This window comes from Delphinapterus leucas, chromosome 18 (assembly GCF_059928025.1).
Source record: "Delphinapterus leucas isolate spDelLeu-1000000601 "Yukka" chromosome 18, BTC_Dleu_Yukka2, whole genome shotgun sequence".
Taxonomy (NCBI): domain Eukaryota; kingdom Metazoa; phylum Chordata; class Mammalia; order Artiodactyla; family Monodontidae; genus Delphinapterus; species Delphinapterus leucas.
The window spans coordinates 12,796,010-12,815,159 of record NC_143146.1 but is presented as its reverse complement, the minus strand read 5'-3'; the positions used below and the strand labels follow the sequence as shown (position 1 = coordinate 12,815,159).

At 39.4% G+C, this 19,150-nt stretch overlaps 1 protein-coding gene across 2 annotated transcripts in view; it reads left to right on the top strand.

Annotated features, from left to right (window-relative positions):
- The first annotated feature begins 755 nt into the window (after positions 1–755).
- IPO5 (importin 5) overlaps positions 756–19,150 on the top strand; it is a 41,005-nt gene continuing 22,610 nt past the window's right edge. Inside the window, exons 1-9 of one of the 2 annotated variants that reach the window (XM_089899213.1) lie at positions 756–933; positions 6,855–6,935; positions 9,365–9,557; positions 11,148–11,250; positions 12,638–12,734; positions 12,953–13,057; positions 15,375–15,497; positions 15,584–15,704; positions 17,663–17,750. In XM_089899213.1, the coding sequence (XP_089755339.1) occupies positions 844–933; positions 6,855–6,935; positions 9,365–9,557; positions 11,148–11,250; positions 12,638–12,734; positions 12,953–13,057; positions 15,375–15,497; positions 15,584–15,704; positions 17,663–17,750 (1,001 nt within the window). In that variant the 5' untranslated portion in view covers positions 756–843. The remainder of the gene's footprint in view (positions 934–6,854; positions 6,936–9,364; positions 9,558–11,147; positions 11,251–12,637; positions 12,735–12,952; positions 13,058–15,374; positions 15,498–15,583; positions 15,705–17,662; positions 17,751–19,150) is intronic. The other variant, XM_022576903.3, reaches the window with a different exon arrangement.

The window sequence follows — 19,150 nt, the reverse complement described above, 5'->3', positions numbered from 1 at the left end:
CTACGTGGCCACTGAGGACGACAGCGGGCTGGGAGTGGGTAGGCCTGGCGGGGGGGCCTGGGCCTGAGTAACCCCTCTTCCGGGTAAGGCCAGGGCGTGAGTCACTGGTGAGCCTGGTGGGAGGAAGGGGCGGCCTGAGGCATAGCCCTTGGGGAGGTCTGAGGGTCTGACTGATGGAGGGATCTCTGGAGCTGGGGGTGGAATTAAAGTAGGAAGTGGATTTTGAAATCCACTCTGAGGTGGGGGGGTCTAGGGCTCCAGGGGCCGGGGGACTGGGGCTGGGGGCGCTCCTCGGGTCGCAGGGAGGGGCTGCCGGGAAGCAAGGGAGGAGACCTGCCAGCCCGCGGCGCCGAAATCTCCCGCGCTCCGGAGCTGGCCCCTCCTCCCCAGCCGGGCCTCACGCCCCTCACCGCCGCCAGGCCCGCCAGCCGGCTCCTCCCGCTTTCCCCGCGACGCAAGCCGCGGCCACAGGAGCCACCACGTCCCCGCCCCGCCACCGCCCGCGCCAAGCCGGGCGGTCGGTCGCGCCCCGCCAGTGACGGCACTGCAGGGTGCGTGGCCAATCGGCTCGGCCCCCGAGCAGACGGTCTCGGCCCCGCCCCTCGCACCCAGGGCCAATGGGGCACCGGCGCTGGCGGTCCCGGCGGGGTGAGGGGTCGCGAGGCCCCGCCCTGTCCTCCCCTTTCCCCTTTGCCCCGCCCTTTCCCGCCCGGCCCCCCAGCCCCGTGTAGCTGCTGGTGCCGGTCCTCGCGCTGGGCCCGCCCCCGCCCCTCCCGCCGGCCCGCCAGCGCGCCTCACGGCTCCTGTCTCCCCTCCCTCCTTCTCTCTCTCACGCCTAGCGCAATGGCGGCCGCCGCGGCGGAGCAGCAACAGTTCTACCTGCTCCTGGGAAACCTGCTCAGCCCCGACAATGTGGTCCGGAAACAGGCAGAGGTAACCGAGCTCGCCCCCCCCGGCCCCCGACTCCGCGCCCCGGCCGGCGCGCCGATCCTTCCCGCGACGCCGCCCGCTGGGCCTTGGCCGCTCAGCCGCGGCGGCGCAGGCCGGGCCGGGCGGGCGGCGGCCGCGCAGCCCACGTGTGAGTCGGCCGTCGGCTCCCAGCGGTGCCCCCCGGGCCCTTCCGGCCCTTGCAGCCGCGGCGCCAGTTGCCTCCCCGTCGCCGCTCGCGCACACGTGCGGCCGCTGCTGACAAGCTGCCCCCGCCCAGATGGGGAAGCCGGGCGGCGGGGTGGGGTGTGGGGTGTGGGGCGGGCCCCGGGGCTCCCCTCGCCCCTTTCCCGCTTTATCCCTCTGGGCGCCTCCCCCGGCCTTCCAGCTGCGGTCCCACCCTGCCCAGCGCTGTGGTCCCCCAAACCCTGGCTGCTCCCTGACCCGTCACCCCTGCTTCTCTCCTGCCCCTCACTCTTCACACACCGTCTGCCCCTCGCTTCCCCATCCCTTCCTATTGAAATGTGCCTTGCCTTCTCGCCTTCTTTCCACCTGTTTACATTTAGTCCTCTTTCTCGTTCTGGTTCCTAACATCAGAAGCCGGATTTTCCTCCCCCCTCCGCCCCCAGTTTTGTGAAGTTGCCGTTAGGATTTCTTTCTAAGCAGCTTGCACCGTTAGTTTGCCCATCCTTCGGATACATTTTCTTTGATCTCTAGAGATTTGTGGTCTCATAAATGGGATGTTCTGGGACTTCCGTTGTCTAACTGGGCCAACGCCATATATTTAAGCCTTTAATTTCACTAAATCTAGCCTGAATCTCTCTCTCTTTTTTTTTTTTAACAACCTCTGGCTCCTGACCTCCAAAATGTGGAGCTGTAGATAAAGTTTCAAGAGACAGTATTTCAAATGTCTCTGCAAGTTCATTTACCAGGTAGCTGTAAGGCACACTTGGTTCTGTAGAAGACTGTTGTTATACTAAGCCCTGAGATGCGATTTGAGACACTTCAAGGGAAGGGCAGAAATTTTCCAGTTCCTGTAAAGTGCGTTATCAGACCCTATCCTCAAAGTTGATTATATATGGAGTTCTTTGCAACCACGTGATTGAAGATTTTTTATAAGAGTCAGTGAAGGATGTTCAGCCAGATATTCTTACGGGATCAAAAATGTATTTGGTGCATAGGTAATGAAATTGGGGGACAAATCCTCTTCTAGATTCACGAGTTTTTATAGTTATTTTTAAAATCACAACATCATTCTTACTTTAAATAGATGGAGGGTCTGCTACTTATGCTTAGTGGTTTTATGACCCGTGAAGTAAATACACTGGAAGTTCAGTTCTGAATGAAAAGCACTTTAAACAACTATTAACTTTATCCTAATGACTTTCAATTCATTTCTTATACACATTCAGGGTAAAAGTTCAAACTGCAAATAGTTTGGGTGTTTTTTTGGCTGCGCAGCGCGGCTTGTGGGATCTTAGTTCCCCAGCCAGGGATTGAACCCCGGCCATGGCAGTGAAAGTGCTGAGTCCTAACACTGCCGGGGAGTTCCCTGCAAATAGTTTTTTTATGCCATTCCCCAAAGGTAACCACTTTTAAGTGTCTCGTGAATCTCCCTTGCAAATATCCTTATAGGCGTATATGTATACGTTGATTTTTTTTTTACATGAATGGCCTTATAGTACGCATCCTGTTGTACAGACTTGGAATTTTCACTCAGTATATTTCACATTGCCACATAAGAGGGTTTTTTTTTAAAGCAGCAATGGATGCTCAACCAACCACCTATGAATGGATGTTGAGGTTTCCATTGTCCTCGTAAAAATAATTCTGTACATTGGAGTACATGTATATTATCTTTTCAGACTTTAACAGGTTTATTTGTAGAATATTTAAAAGTTGTATTTGTCCTTACCTTAGAAGTGATGTGCATTTTTAGTTGCATCAGCTTGCACTGCTATCAGAGGGATGTGATGAGCCTATAAAATATTTGTACTTAGAAGTGATGTATATTTATTAGTTGCATCAGTTTTCACTGCTATCAGAGGGATGTGATGAGCCTATAAAAACATTTTAATGCTTTCTGCTAACTCTAGAGGTAATTTTTCACCAAAATAAGTTCTTAATCCCAACCCATAATAGAAATTTCCATGTGTTACAAAGCAGAACAGCATTGTAATTAGTAAGCTAGTTTAATTCTCCCTCTTCCCTCCAGTTGCTTAAGTCTCTATTGTCAAGCCTAGTGGGGAATCTCTCTTCTATTGAACTAAATACCAATGTCTGGTTTAGCTTGAATTCCGGTTGGTGCCTGTTGAAAATCTTTTATCACTCCCATCAATTTGGGGATGGTTAGCAGCATTCAGCACATTTTCTCATAAAGAACAATTGAAAATAAGTACTGTTATTCTTAGTCTTTTTATTCTGAGTGAAAACATTCAGTTACTATATTTTTACTTTCATTGTATATCCTGGGACTGTATTAATATGTAAACTAAGTACTATAATATAGAATTTTCTTAATTTGACAGAAAAAAAGGTAAATGTTTGAGGGGAAGCTCCCTAGCACCATGTAATATAGTACTAATCTGGCCTGTAAATAGAGCTTCTTAGGAAAGCAAAATATTTGAAAAAGAAATGGCCGCACATAACAATACCTTAATACCACATTTTTCCCTTTTTTGCCGTACGAAATGAGCCCTTTATAAGTGATCAAACTAAATAAAATTGAGCATTACAGTCTGATATAGCAAATACAGAATTTTTTTTGAAGTAAAGAATTGGCAAGGGCTCAGTAAATACCTTTGTAATTTACTCAGTCAAAATAAAAATACTTAGTTGACACATAAATACCAAACTGTTGACTAAGGTGACTTGTTTTATATTCAAATGTGAAGTCAAGTACAGTAAAAGACTTATTGTTATATATTGTTGAAATCATTGAATGGCTTCAAAACTTTAAAAAGTTATAAAACTTTTTCCATTGTATAAACCATTTGGTAGGCTTTATATTTTATTTCTATTAAATCTTAAAGGATTTTTCTCTTTAACTTTACAAAAAAAAATGGGGCGCCCCTGGTGGCGCAGTGGTTGAGAGTCGGCCTGCCGATGCAGGGGACACGGGTTCGTGCCCCGGTCCGGGAAGATCCCACATGCCGCAGAGCGGCTGGGCCCGTGAGCCATGGCTGCTGAGCCTGTGCGTCCGTCTGGAGCCTGTGCTCCTCCACGGGAGGGGCCGCAACGGTGAGAGGCCCGCGTACCGCAAAAAAAGAGAAAAAAAAATTTTCTGGTATTTGAAGAAATGATTTAAATGCCCGTAAGTCTCAAAATTTTAATAATTAACATGAATACGTTGATAATTGACAGGTATTCCAGAGTTGAATGTCCATGGCATTCATGACGAGACATTTCTGTATGACATAAGCTTGAGTAATCACTAATCATATGCATGGATTTTATAGTCCCAGTTTTTTCCATTGACTTGCTCCTCATTGATTGTAGTACAGCACTTCATTAGTGACATTTGAATTGAAAGAGGTCAATGTATTGAAAATTTTACCTGAGTTTTGAGGAACCAGGGTGTTTCCTAGGTAAAAGTTGTTTGTCCCGTCTTTACATTTCCATATACATAGAGGCTTGCCATAAATATTTATGGAATGAGTGAGATGAGTGCATTTTGGCATTTTTCCTTTCTGGGGCTGGGGGGTGAACTGTGCTTTCCATTGTGGGATTGTGTATGGTGGTATCAAATGGAATGAACTTTTATGTGCAATAACACTGGTAGCATTCATTGAACCTGCCTGGACTAGAGCTAGGAATATTCTTAGAAAAATTCTTTGCATTTGCTGTACTCTAATGTGCCAGGTGCTGGGAATACCATGAGGAAGAGACACCATCTCTGTCTTTGTGGAGCTCAGTCTATTTAGGCTAAGAGAAAGTTGTTCTTTTGACTTAATGGCTGTGTTCTTTTTGCCAGACTTTATCCTTGACTAGTGTCGTGGTGTAAATGTAATACTAGATCTGGATTGCCATGCTGGAACATATCAAATGGGGAGAACCCTCTCTCAGGAGTCAGATGTCATACTAAACTCTCCTTCCATTGACTTTTAATTTGTTGTGGAATAGAGTTTACTATTTGACTTACTTTTTATAACAAGTTTTCTGAGACTGGTATCTTAGTGAAGAGTTTTTTATCCCCAAAACTTGATTTAGACCACTGGAAATTTAAGTGTTAAACATATATAGCATCTACAGGGCATTAGGGGCGAAGCTAGTACAAGGAATAAAAAGACATTTTTATTATACTGTAAGAGACTTTGTTTAAATGAAAAAAAACTGCTGGTTTTTGAGTTGCTTTGATAAAGATTAAGTGAAAAATCTCAAGGTACATCCATTTTTGCAATCATCTTGTAGGTATCTTTACATAAATTATTATTTCTGGATAAGTAAATTCAGACCATCTTCTCAGCTGTGAAAACTTTTTGTCACAGTTTTCAGCATTATTATGTTCCTGTGTGCTTATGTACTAGAGGGGAACTTGAGGTCATCAGAAGATTTTGAATGTCCTTTCCCCAAAATGTGTTCTTCCTCAGATTCAGATATGTTTGAGAAGTTTGAAAACTATAGCACTGCCTAAATAGAACTGGTTGTTTAGTGGAGTCAGGCCCCAGAGGTGAAACCCAGAGAGAGCATTCAGTGTCAGGGAGATTTTGGGTACAGCTGGCCTCGGAAGAACAGAATTCTTTCTACTATTTATTGTCTGTGACCTTGAGCAAGTCATTTAACTTCTGAGCCTTTATTTTCTTATCTGTCAGTATCCCAGGGATACCACAGAGCACTAGGTAAATGGGAGATAGGGATTCTGAGAAGCACAGTTGTCCCTTCCTTGTCCTCATCTCCTCTGTCTAGAGGGAAACTAGGTAGATTATAGAGGATGGTAGCAGAGGAGACAAGCTCTTTGAATTTAGACAGCTGAGAAATTAACATGTTATCTACATTATTAACCTTCAAGCGGATAGATGAGAATAGAATATTTACTAAGAGGCTTCTTGGAAAACAATTCCAAGTGTACTTAAAATAATGATTACTTTTCCACCTTAAAAGACTGACATTAGAAATTGTATGCATGCACATGAATCTACACTTGAGTTTACTTTTGTAGACATCATATACTTCGGGCTTATTTTTGTATCCGCTCTATCTACCTTTTAATTGCCGTCAATTTTTTTTACTGTTAAACAATTTGCTCTCATTTTACGTTATTATTGGAGAAGGAAAGAAGTGTCCTGAGTCACAAAACCTAGATGTCTAGATTTATTGAAATGATATTAAGTTTCCTGGCCAACTTTCTCCTGACCATATTCATTTGTTTACGTATATAATATGGTTTCGGTATAATCTTTGCTTGAAAGAAAATGTAGCATGAAGAAGTTGAATATTTGCCCTTTCTCTGACTTGCTTCATCTGAGGGTATTTCTCTGGTGGTTGTTAAATAGTAACTTGAACCAATTCTACATCATTTGGTCTAAAAAATGTTGACAAGATAAGCAGTTTCCATGATGTAAGAGGATATTGAGTGAGCACTTCACAGCATGGTAGCTCAACGCTGGTCAAGTTTTTGGTTCTCTTAGGCCTTGAGTTTTGTTAATCACAGAAGAGCCTAAGGTAAGAAAATGTGCACATACATTAGAAAAATCTAGTTAAGAGACAAAGGTGGAAAGGAACTTGATAAGTAACTTCTTCAGCATCGTCTTTCCTGACTTGTCTGAAGTATGTTCTTTTCACAGGAGAAAACTTTCACACCATACCTAGGTTGTTAGACTCCTCATGCATGGATCTTTCCTGCTCTTCCTTTCAGTTCTATTAATGGTGTACTCAGGACATTTTCTAACATGATATTCTAACCTTTACTGTTTTTCTTTTTCATGTAGGAAACCTATGAGAATATCCCAGGCCAGTCGAAGATCACATTCCTTTTACAAGCCATCAGAAATACAACAGCTGCTGAGGAGGTACTACTTTAATTCTTTGAATGTAACTTTCTTACAAACAGTCGGGTGTTAGATAGTCGTCAGAGTGGGTAATGAGAACTGCTGTTTACTGCATAGATATTACCAGAACTCTGAACTTAATTCTTTGCTAAAAGCTACTTTGGAGTTACAATTTTTTTGAAATACTCTGTATTAAAAATGAGAATTTCTTTTTTCCATATAAGATGATTACATAAAAATTATTAAATGTAAGTTATTTTTTTGGTAGCTATAAAAATTTTTCTTCCTTGGAACAATTCATTCTAGAGGAGGAAATTGAATTCATTCAGTGTTTTAATGTATTGCCAAATGAAAAAATACTTTTTGTCTTTAAAACTTTTATGCTTATAGCTATTTCTGGGTGGTGAAGAAAACGTGCTACAGATGTGTAAGGACAAAGACACACTTTGTTAGAATCCTTTAAAAATCATGGTTTTCAGCAAATTACTGTACTAAATTCAAATTTATAGTTTGTTACTGCTTCTCTGCATTTAGCTGCTTTTTCTCAAAAGTACTTTCCTTGTATATAGTTAATGTTAATTGAAAATCCTCTCTTATGGAAAAGGCATCAAAATACCCAAGTGTAGAAAACTTACTCCACCTACGAAACATTGCATTAGAATTTGTAAAGTGAGACCTCATTGCTAACAGTCACACTATATGTAAAATGCTTATATTAACACATGATGGAAATGAAGTCACACTAAATCCTATATAATGTTACACCTGCCTTCTTTTAGTCAGTTTAAACTGGCAATTTAGTGTTTTCTGATAACACTTAGAAAACACTATAATAAAGTGCCCTAGTTTTTTTTTAAAACAGGTGACAAAAGGCACTTCTTCACCTTTGTAACATACTGTTTTTCTTTAATTCGAAATAAATGTCAAATATGAGGATAAACATAGAAGTAACTTAAATCTCTAAAATAGTTGGCTATTTTAATTCTTGAAGATTGATGCAGGTTAGCTGCAAAACAAGTTTTAAAGCCAAGAATAATGTGAAAATTATTGAATTTTATTTCTAAAAGCCTGTTTTGAACCCTATTTAGATCCTGCTTTGACTTAGGAATTAGATGATTATGAACTAGCCTCAGCATCTTCGTGATTCGGTGTATGTGTGAGAAGAATTGCACCGATCTTAACCACTGTTTAACCTCTCTGAATCCTTTGTAGAGCATAAATTAAAATTTTTAGAAAGTTTGCTATCAGCCAGAAGTGATTCAAATAAGATTTCTCAGTGAGAAGTAAATGGAGGGAAAAAATGGCAAATTTTATTTGTGTGGTTTAATTCTTTTTGTTGTTGTTGGTCATAGTCTCAAAGTAATTATAGTGATAATGAGTACCTGCAGTCCAGAAAAAAAGAACATGAAAAATCGGATTTAATATTTTCAATGGTTTATTGACTTTTTATGATAAAATTTTAGAATGGCATTTGTCTCAGCTTTTCTTTTGATACTCTGAATGAATATTATACAGAAAGTGCCAAATTTAAATACATTTTACAAATCTGAAAATGGGATAAGAATATACACATTGAGATTAGGGCTTTTTAGATATGGGGAACTTGTGATGTTTGTTTGCATGAATGAAGTATAAAGATAAATGGATTTTTTAAATTAATTTATTTTTGGCTGAGTTGGGTCTTCGTTGCTGTGCACGGGCTTTCTCTAGTTGTGGCGAGCGGGAGCTACTCTTGGTTGTGGTCCGTGGGCTTATTGCAGTGGCTTCTCTTGTTGTGGAGCACAGGCTCTAGGTACACGGACTTCAGTAGTTGTGGCTCACAGGCTCTAGAGCACAGGCTTAGTAGTTGTGGCGCATGGGCTTAGTTGCTCCGCGACATGTGGGATCTTCCTGGACCAGGGCTGGAACACGTGTCCCCTGCATTGGCAGGAGGATTCTTAACCACTGCGCCACCAGGGAAGTCCCAGATAAATAGATTTGATAGCGCTTTATCTAAGAGGCTAATGAAAGGGCGATGATATTAAGTAGGAAAGGTACTTTATTCACTAGAATGAGAGCCAGATAGGGAAGTAAGAAAAGAGCATTTTATAGGGTTTGTGATTTATATTAAGATTTGTTTTTCTCCAAAGAAAATATTTAAAATAAGAATTAAAGACAGGTTTATCATTGCTAAGATATGTGTTCCTATTCAAGATCTAATATGTTCAAGGCTTTTCCTCAGCTATAAACAAACAGCTTTTGTGTGGCATTTTCTGTACAGTAGACTGATGTGATTAGAAAGATTTTTATGTATTTTACCTATTATTTGTTTTAAAACTCTAACAAAATGCTTTTGAAATGAATTGTAAAACTAGAATAGTAAAGTACATCAATGGCAGAGTGAATGTAGCTTGTTGGAAATTTTTTCTCCAGTAAGACACCAAGTTATTAACAGTGTTACCTATTTATAGGCTAGACAAATGGCTGCCGTTCTCCTAAGACGTCTTTTGTCCTCTGCATTTGATGAAGTCTATCCAACTCTCCCCACTGATGTTCAGACTGCCATCAAGAGTGAGCTACTAATGATTATTCAAATGGAAACACAGTCTAGCATGAGGAAAAAAATTTGTGATATTGCTGCAGAGCTGGCCAGGAATTTGATAGGTATGTGTGCACATACGTTTATCATTATGTTATTGAAGAAAATGAGTACATATATCTTTTTTTTTTTTTTTTTTTTTTTTTTTTTGCGGTACGCGGGCCTCTCACTGTTGTGGCCTCTCCCGTTGCGGAGCACAGGCTCCGGACGCGCAGGCTCAGCGGCCATGGCTCACGGGCCCAGCCGCTCCGCGGCATGTGGGATCTTCCCGGACCGGGGCATGAACCCGTATCCCCTGCATCGGCAGGCGGACTCTCAACCACTGCGCCACCAGGGAAGCCCTCCAGGTGGTTTTTTGCTGTTAAAGTTGTGTTTATGAATTAAGCACATACGCTTATTATACTACTATAGTTCATTATTAAATACCCAGAAATATTTTTAGAGGATAAGGTAAATGAAAACACCTAAAAATGCATTTTATCTGCAGCCAGAACTCTTTTTGGTCTCACTAAAAGCATTAATGATATAATTGGATATGCTGTGTTATTTTTTTTGACAGATTCATACATGTGATTTTAAACTTGGTTCATTTAGGTGGCATTTTTAAAGGTTGAAAAGAATACCTCACTGAGATAAGGCTAACTGGGAGAATTTTGCTAGTTGTGCTTAGTAAATTATGACACAATTTTTTAATCTCCACTACTAGTAATGCAGATGTTCAGTTCAACTTACTGATACAACAAATTCTTAAAAACTAATAGGAAACGTTAAATTTTTATATTTTAAGTAAGTTCTAAACCCACAGAAACTTGAATTTTTTTAACTAACTTGGGAAGTTCTATTTTCAAGTTTTTTAAGTGTGCAGATAGGAATTTTTATAGATTACATCATTTCTAACTCAAAATCACTTAATAATGGAAGCATTTCCAGAATGTTTCAAAGTGCTCTCTCCATAAATTTTTTTGTCAGCACACTACTCACTTCAGAGAAGTTCAGCAAGTGGGGGGGAATTTTTTTTTTTTTTTAATGCATAGCTCACCTGTATTTTCTATAACTCTTAAGTTCTTTGTGACAATAAAACCAGTGAGTCTCTTAACTGGTACAGTAGATTTTTGTGGTGGTTCATTTTTATCACAAAGTATCACAAAAATCTATATTTTAAAATCTTGTTAAAACATAAACACATTGATAACATCCTGTAGTACTTAAAACTACACAGCGTGAGCACAGCTCTGGGATTCCCATTCCCATTCTCCAGTTTGCAAGTAATAAATATTTTGGTTTTAAGACTTGTTACCAAATATTGGCTTTGCCTGCTTTTTAAACTCTTTAATAACAAATAGTACGTATGAAAGATTCAACCAGTCCAGTAGTCAAAGTGTGCTTCCTTTTCTCCAGATCCCACTCCTGAGAAATAACCACTGCTGATAGTCTGTGCTTATGTAACCCAGATGCACACAATTGCTTTTACTAGATTATAATGCCAGCTTATGGTGGAAGGACTTGATTTTATTGGAATTTTTGTAAAAACATAGAACGGGTGACATTTTCTACAGCCACAGATTTTGAATGAGCCTTACGAAATGAAAGGATTCACTCTTGATATTTTAAAGTTTTGATTTACACAGGTTATGCCTGGATTTCTTTCCTTTTAGATGAGGATGGCAACAACCAATGGCCTGAAGGTCTGAAGTTCCTTTTTGATTCAGTCAGCTCTCAAAATGTGGGACTGCGGGAAGCTGCCCTTCATATTTTCTGGTATACACATTGATCTAATTTGGGGGGGAAATTTAATGTTATGAGTGCCCAAAGCACATTTTAATTGATTATTTTAGTCTAGCTTAACTTTTTAGCCTTAAATAATGCCTTTAGATAAGCTTTGTATTTGTGTTGGAAGCAAAATTGAAAAGAACAAAGCTTTTCATTTTCCGTTATGATCCTTTTTTGTATACGGGGATTCTCTGCAATTTTATTTCTTTCCTTTGTCTTTTCTGATTCTGAAAAAATTTCTGGGACAGTTTCTTCCTTAGGAGATTGACACAGTACCAGCTGTAGCTTTTAGAAAGCCACTTTAATAATGGCATCTGGAAGAAGAGAAAGAAAATGCTGGTGAATCCCCACTGTCTTCTGGGTCTTCTGTGACCAAGCTTTAGAAAAACATATTCTAATAACCTCATTTATAAGTAAATGATCTAAGTTTAGAATTAAATGATTAACTGCATTTTAAAAAGTTTGGCTTACTGTACAGTTCTACTGCATTTAAAATATACAGTTGAATTTATAACTTATCAAGATCATATACATTTTTTTTGAGATCTACCTTAAGACTAGATATTACACCATTTTCTATTTTAGTTGTCAAGTGTATCTTTATATCAGTAGTCCAAATTGGAGAATTAAGTAAAAGTATTCAGTTTAATTATTTACCACATTTAAAATAGAGCAGAACTTGGACTGCCTGGATCACCAAGGCTGGGAGTTGATTGTGAGCATGGTCATTACAGTTACCACCTGAACCCCTGTGCTTGCTCTTGTCCCATCCTGCACTTCAGGTCAGCTTCCCCCTGAGACAGAGTGATAAGGATAAAGCAGAGAGCTGGGATGGGTGTGCACCTGGGTCGCCTCTACTCCCAGTCTGATTTCACTGTGTTTGTTTTCTGTTCACCTGACCCCAAAATAGGATTGCTTGGAAAATGGGTAGATGAAGTCCAGCCTTAAGGATTAATGTAAACTTTTAAGTCAGTTAGACATGTAATTAGATGTATAATGTAGTTTTTTTTTTTAATAAATTTATTTTATTTTTGGCTGCGTTTGGTCTTCATTGCTGTGCACGAACTTTCTCTAGTTGTGGCGAGCGGGGGCTACTCTTTGTTGCGGTGCGCGGGCTTCTCATTGCAGTGGCTTCTCTTGTTGCGGAGCACAGGCTCTAGGCAAGCGGGCTTCAGTAGTTGTGGCTCGCAGGCTCTAGAGCACAGGCTCAGTAGTTGTGGCGCACAGGCTTAGTTGCTCCGCGGCATGTGGGATCTTCCCGGACCAGGGCTCAAACCCATGTCCCCTGCACTGGCAGGTGGATTCTTAACCACTGCGCCACCAGGGAAGCCCCTATAATGTGGTTTTTAAAGGATGCCTTGGATCATTTTTTCAGGAACTTTCCTGGAATTTTTGGAAATCAACAGCAGCACTATTTAGACGTCATCAAACGGATGTTAGTTCAGTGTATGCAAGATCAGGAACATCCATCGGTAAATAATTTCAATTCCGTTAATATTAACACCTAATTTAATATAGCACCTAACTTGTGAAAGAAATCTATGTGTTTGGAGATCGTCTTTGCTGTTATACTTTAAAATATAACTACTAGTTTTACTGATAAAGAAAATTTTCATCTTGAGCAAGAAAACTTGAACTTGCATCTATTAAGAATTTCTCATGTTTGGCATTTTTACTCTCTTCATTTTAGATCAGGACATTATCTGCTAGAGCTACCGCTGCATTTATACTTGCAAACGAACATAATGTTGCCCTGTTCAAACATTTTGCAGACTTGTTACCCGGATTCTTACAGGTAAGAAAACAGTTTAGAATAGGTGATAATTATATCCTTAGTGGTTTTCTGTTGCTTACATTCTCATCAGAGTTCTGTAATGCATTCATTTATTCAATAAATATTTGTTGCCTACTATGTGCCAGCTGGGGAATACAGCAATGAACAAAACACGCAAATCTCTGTCCCCATTGAGTTAATATCTTCTGTCTTTGATAGACCTTTGGTCTCTTAGTTTCACATTTTTTCTATAAGGCAAATGATATGAGCAATTTATGTTTATTATTGAATATGTAATCACATAGGTTATTTCCATTAGAACAACCAAATAACCTATGAAATGTAATGCCCATTTTTACATAAGGAGAAACTAAGGAGGAGAGGGTAAGAAACTTGCCCAAGGTCACAGTGTTGGTAAGTGGTGAAATCATGCACAATTGAAACCCCAATTGGACTGCAGTCCTTACTGTTAAATACAGGGCTTGTAAGTTTGTCTTATAAAGTAAGTAGTTTATGGTTAGTTGACATTATTGGATTCCATTATTTTAAGGACATCTGCCTCAATCAGAAAGTGAAGTAAGCTTGGGTGAGTTAGAGTAGTTATGCTCAACCTAGTCAGCCCTCATCAAACCCCCTTTATAACAGTATTTTATAACTTTCCATAGTCTTTCTTAAAATGAAATGCATAGTAACAATTCATGTACACATACAAGTTTTTAAAATATCAATGTATGGCCTTAAGTGGATACAAAGAAGAAATAGAAAGTAATGTCTAATAAAATGGCATGCTTTTCCACATATAAATGCTAGGGCCTGACCACAACAAAGACACAGTAGACTGGGTGATTTCTAAGTGATCGATACAAATGCAGTAGCAAAAAATGTGGACTGATACAGAGGTATCATCGGCGGTTCGAACATCATGATTTCTGTTACTGTTGGTGATTTGAACTGGTGATTTCCAGAAATGGTGAAGTTCTGGACAAAACAAAATATGTATTCCTTCTCAATTTATACAGTATTTACATTTTGCGGGGGGTGGGGACATCATGGTACATTAAAACCAGGCAAAAAATAATTTGTGAGTTAGGTTCTAGGTTCAGATCATTATAAATGAGTTTTTCATTTATGTAAGTGTCTGGCATAATCATGCAAGATGCATGATAAGAAAGTCAGTTGAGTTCTTTGTAAGCATTTGTGTCACAGATGTAGGACATATAGTACCCCTGGCCTTTGCATTTCCTCAATCTGTGACAACCAAGAAGCACCTCCTGAGAGGAATAGTGCCCCTGCTGAGGACCAGGTTAGAGAGGATTTAGGGGAGCTAAAACTAAAGGTTCATATGTGATAGAGTTATTACCAGAACTTAGTAGAAACTTTTTTCCCCGTGCTATTAAGCTGAAAAGATAGTTTAGGTCAATGACAAAACATTAACTGATGAAACATTCTATTGTTTTAGTAGTTGATTATCTACAAGTCTTTTTTTTTATTTTATTTATTTATTTTTGGCTGCGTTGGATCTTCGTTGCTGCATGCGGGCTTTCTCTAGTTGCAGCGAGCGGGGGCTACTCTTCGTTGTGGTGCGAGGGCTTCTCATTGTGGTGGCTTCTCTTGTTGCAGAGCATGGGCTCTAGGCACACAGGCTCAGTAGTTGTGGCTCACGGGCTTAGTTACTTCGCGGCATGTGGGGTCATCCCAGACCAGGGCTCGAACCCACGTCCCTTGCATTGGCAGGTGGATTCTTAACCACTGCGCCACCAGGGAAGTCCCTTATCTACAAGTCTTGAGTTACACACTATTTAAGTCTAATTTCAGATTTTTCTTCCTCTGAATTTAGAATAAGATAAAATGTTAGCCAGAACTTTTAGGAGTTGTGACTCTGAAATAGGCAAAGGTAGATACAAAATGCGTACTTAAAATTCCACAGTGACCAAACTTGACATCAAAGAGAAATAAATCGGGTGATATTGGACACTTTAAATGTATCATAGAATCTAGTATTTACTATATGTGTGGGTATTGGAAGGACAGAGAAAAAGGGATTCCTTCTGGTTATGAAAAAATTCTTTGCCAGTCTTAAGTGTTGTGGTTATTATAGTTACACTGGTTTTAATTTTTACTTAGGTTTAAATCTTTATGTGTTTCTAGTTAACATTAGGCAAAAGGAAAATATATATGTGGTTGTAGGTAGAATATCTGCATAATGTTGATTGCTAAGTTATTACTCAGTGAAAAAGAATACTAGTATTTCTTTGTTGTCTGCCTCTTGATGTTCTGGCCAATGAGGCATCATAAAGTGACTCTTGAACACAGACCTTATTTATTTCACCTTTTCTAGGCTGTAAATGACTCATGCTACCAGAATGATGATTCGGTCCTAAAATCCCTTGTTGAGATTGCGGACACTGTTCCAAAGTATTTACGTCCTCATTTGGAAGCAACTTTACAGCTAAGTCTGAAGGTAAATTAAATACTTAGGTAAATGTTCTGTTTCTTATTTTCCGTGAATAAACTACTAAATGTATACAAGTATGTCTTTTTTTGTAGTTGTGTGGAGACACCAGCCTCAATAATATGCAACGCCAGCTTGCCCTTGAAGTAATTGTGACCCTCTCTGAGACTGCAGCTGCTATGTTAAGAAAACATACCAATATTGTTGCACAGACTAGTAAGTCAAAAGTCTTTAAGTAGTTGGTGTTACGATGGCAAAATGGTTGGATACGTTTGCTGAGAGTTGTGCAAGTCTACAGATTCTGTTGGTAGAAGGAATGTCCTTTCAAACTCGGGTGATTCTGGGGAAATGCACTTGTACATTCTTAACTGCATGGACCCAACATGATGGCCATGCTACAGCACCCTGAAACCTCAGAATAGCAGGCATGACTTTTATAATACCTGGAAGTAGATCGAAAGATGTACAGGACCTCTATGGGGAAAATTGGATGACGCATTGAAAGACCAATAGCAGAAGCAAATATTAGCCCTCCTCAAATTAACCTAAAAATTCGATATAATTTTAGCCAGAATCACAATAGAGTTGGTCATGATAAGATTGATTCTAAAATTTGTGTGGAAGAACATAGGGCCTGGAGTAGCCAAGACAATTTTGATGAATAAAGTACAGATCTTGCCTGTCAGCTATGACGATTTAGAGTTTGTTGATGGTGCAGGTAATAGATGAGTTGGATAGAACGAAAGGGTCCAGGAGCAGATCCACTCACATGGAGACAGAATGGACTTTAAAAGGTAATTCATCAAAGGTCGTTGGCACAACTGGTTATTTCTATGGGAAAAACATATCCCAACTTCAAATATTGTATGAAACCCAATTTTCGGTTGATTAAACGTGAAATAATAGATACATTTTATAAGTAAAGCTTTTAATAGTAGAAAGTGATTTTTTTTTTAAGACCGAGTCAGAAACCATAGATGCAAACATTACTAAATTTGTACTAAAACAATTTTTTGACCATCCAAATACATCATGAGTGAAATTAAAAGATAAGCCACAGACTGAGAGAAAGTAGTTCATTGCACACACATCAACAAAGTTTTGGTGTCCAGAAAATAGAAGCTGGGAACTTACTGGATTCCATTATTTTAAGGACATCTGCCCCAATCGGAAAGTGAAGTAAGCTTGGGTGAGTTAGAGTAGTTATGCTCAACCTAGTCAGCCCTCTAACCCCCTTTTATAACAAGTATTTTATAACTTTCCATAGTCTTTCTTAAAATGAAATGCATAGTAACAGTTCGCAATAGAGGAATCTGAAATAGCTATTAAACACTGCTCAGTCTCCATAAATACAGATGTAATTAACTGTCAAATACCAACTGTCAGAAAGTTTGACAATATCAAGTGTTGATGAAGGGTGTGGAGCAGAGAGAACTCACAGGAGCGCTTCTCACCTTGCACAATATACAGACAGGCCTCCTTTGACCTTCCCATAGGAATCAAGTCTATGCCGGCACTATGGAGAGCAGTTCAGTGGGTTTTAGTGATATTAAAGATACTTGTAACAATTTCATGCCCTGAACTCACGCTTGTCAAGGAGATATGTATAAGAATCTCATCAAAGCAAATTTTGTAATAGGAAAAAAATTAGGAACATCTAAAATGTCCACCAACAGGATAGTGTGTTTATATAATGAAATGCTATGAAGTAATGCAAATGAAATCCATGTGTGCTGAGAAAACAGCAAATTGCCAAAGGATATATATAGTGATACCATTTATTATATAAAAGTAAAATCTTGGACTAGTACTATATGTTATACATAGAGGAAACTATATAGTTCAAGTGTAAAAACAGTTTGGTAATGAGAAACGTTGATTTTATTATGGTGCTTGCTTCTGGTGAGGGAGGAAGAGGATGTAACAGGATTTGGAATATCTGACTTTTATCCTTAATGTTACTCCTTAAAAAGAACAAGATCTAAAGCCAGTGTGATAAAAAAGGTAAAAATGTAACAAACCAGATTTGGGGAGAACAGGCAAATAATTTTTTTGTTTTACCTTTAGAAGCAAAGCAAATCCTTTGTTTTTTACTTCTTAAAGTTGTTAGTACATGGTGATATTGACAAAATTAAAGAGGCAGTCTTCGGGTATGAAATAATTATTTTCTTTAGTTCCTCAGATGTTAGCCATGATGGTGGACCTTGAAGAGGATGAGGACTGGGCAAATGCGGACGAACTAGAAGATGATGATTTTGACAGGTAGTCACACAGACTAGAAACCGTGAAGGTTCCTTGACCGGATAGAGCAAGGTCGGGTGGCACTGAGGGCTTAGGGTTACAAGGCCTGTCTCTTCCCCACACTGTATTCCGTAAATCCGAAGTTAAATGTTTAAGTTTGGAATGTCGAACGTTTAGGCTTTCTCCGTTGTGTGTTTTTCTGTACCAAATTTTGTAAATACTTATCTTTAATAAAGTAGCTATCTTTATTACCCTGTTTTACTCTAAATTTTCTTCAAGAATTTTTTAATAGTATCTTCTAAAATATATATAAAGAAGCTTTATTGTGATAAATGCCTTTATATGCATAGGCCTTAACTCAGAATAGTGTTTTCCCCAAATAACACAATTTATGTTTAGGATAGAGAGGAGGCAATGATGGTGAGATTCATACACTGGGTGACAGTAACACTCAAATTACTATTTTACTTGTTTCAACTTAGTAGGTACCCATGAATACAGATTCCTGTGGAAAAGTCAATCAGAATTTATATTCACTGTGAAGTAGTGATAATGGCTCCTTACATATATGAAACATAGCACTTCAGAGCAGCTATTTTAATTTGATTCTTTCAGTGGTCCTAAAGGGTATAGTATCATATTATAGATGCAGAAATGGAGAGGGAGGATTCAGTGATTTGTCCAGGGTTGTCTAGCCACTCCGTAGACTGGACTTAATACCACTTCCCTCACTCTTCCCAGTGAATCATACTGCCTTACCTCCTTTTCTTAAGAAGAACTGAAATAATTTCCCCAGAAGACTGGTAGTTGGTGTAAGCTACTATAACAGATATTAGATAGAATTAGACATTCGATTTACAGAATATATGGTGTCTTTTTGAAACTTAATCCTATTATTAAAAATGACTGACTTTTGGCCTAAATACTCTTTAGAAGTATGAAAATAATGCTTGACTGGAAATCATCAAATAGGGCTGAGGAGAAGACTGGGCTCCAATCGGGTTTTCTTTCCCTGGTTCAGTTACTGCTACGTGCTGCTACCTGGCTTAATTTGCCCTGTAAAAGGCACTTAACATTTATATGGTGCTATTTTTTTTCTGGACTGGGTGAATAAGATTTTATCTGTGAGTAAATAAGGCGTAAATATATCTTCAAGGTCAGTTTAAGTCTAAGAACCTGTTCTGAAGGTCATAGTTTCATCTTTCTGGTCTTGCCTTCACACAGAACAGTTAAAGATTATGCACATGACAAACTCACTGCTTATCTTGCAGTTCTAAAACAGAATAAATGTGCAAAGGCTTTTATGCCCAAATTTTTCTTCAGTTTTCAGGGAAAAAAACTAGAATTGACTTTCACCAATGCAGTTTTTTGCAATGCAAATTGCACCCCTTAAAGATGAATAAGCTCACAGTGAGGAAAAA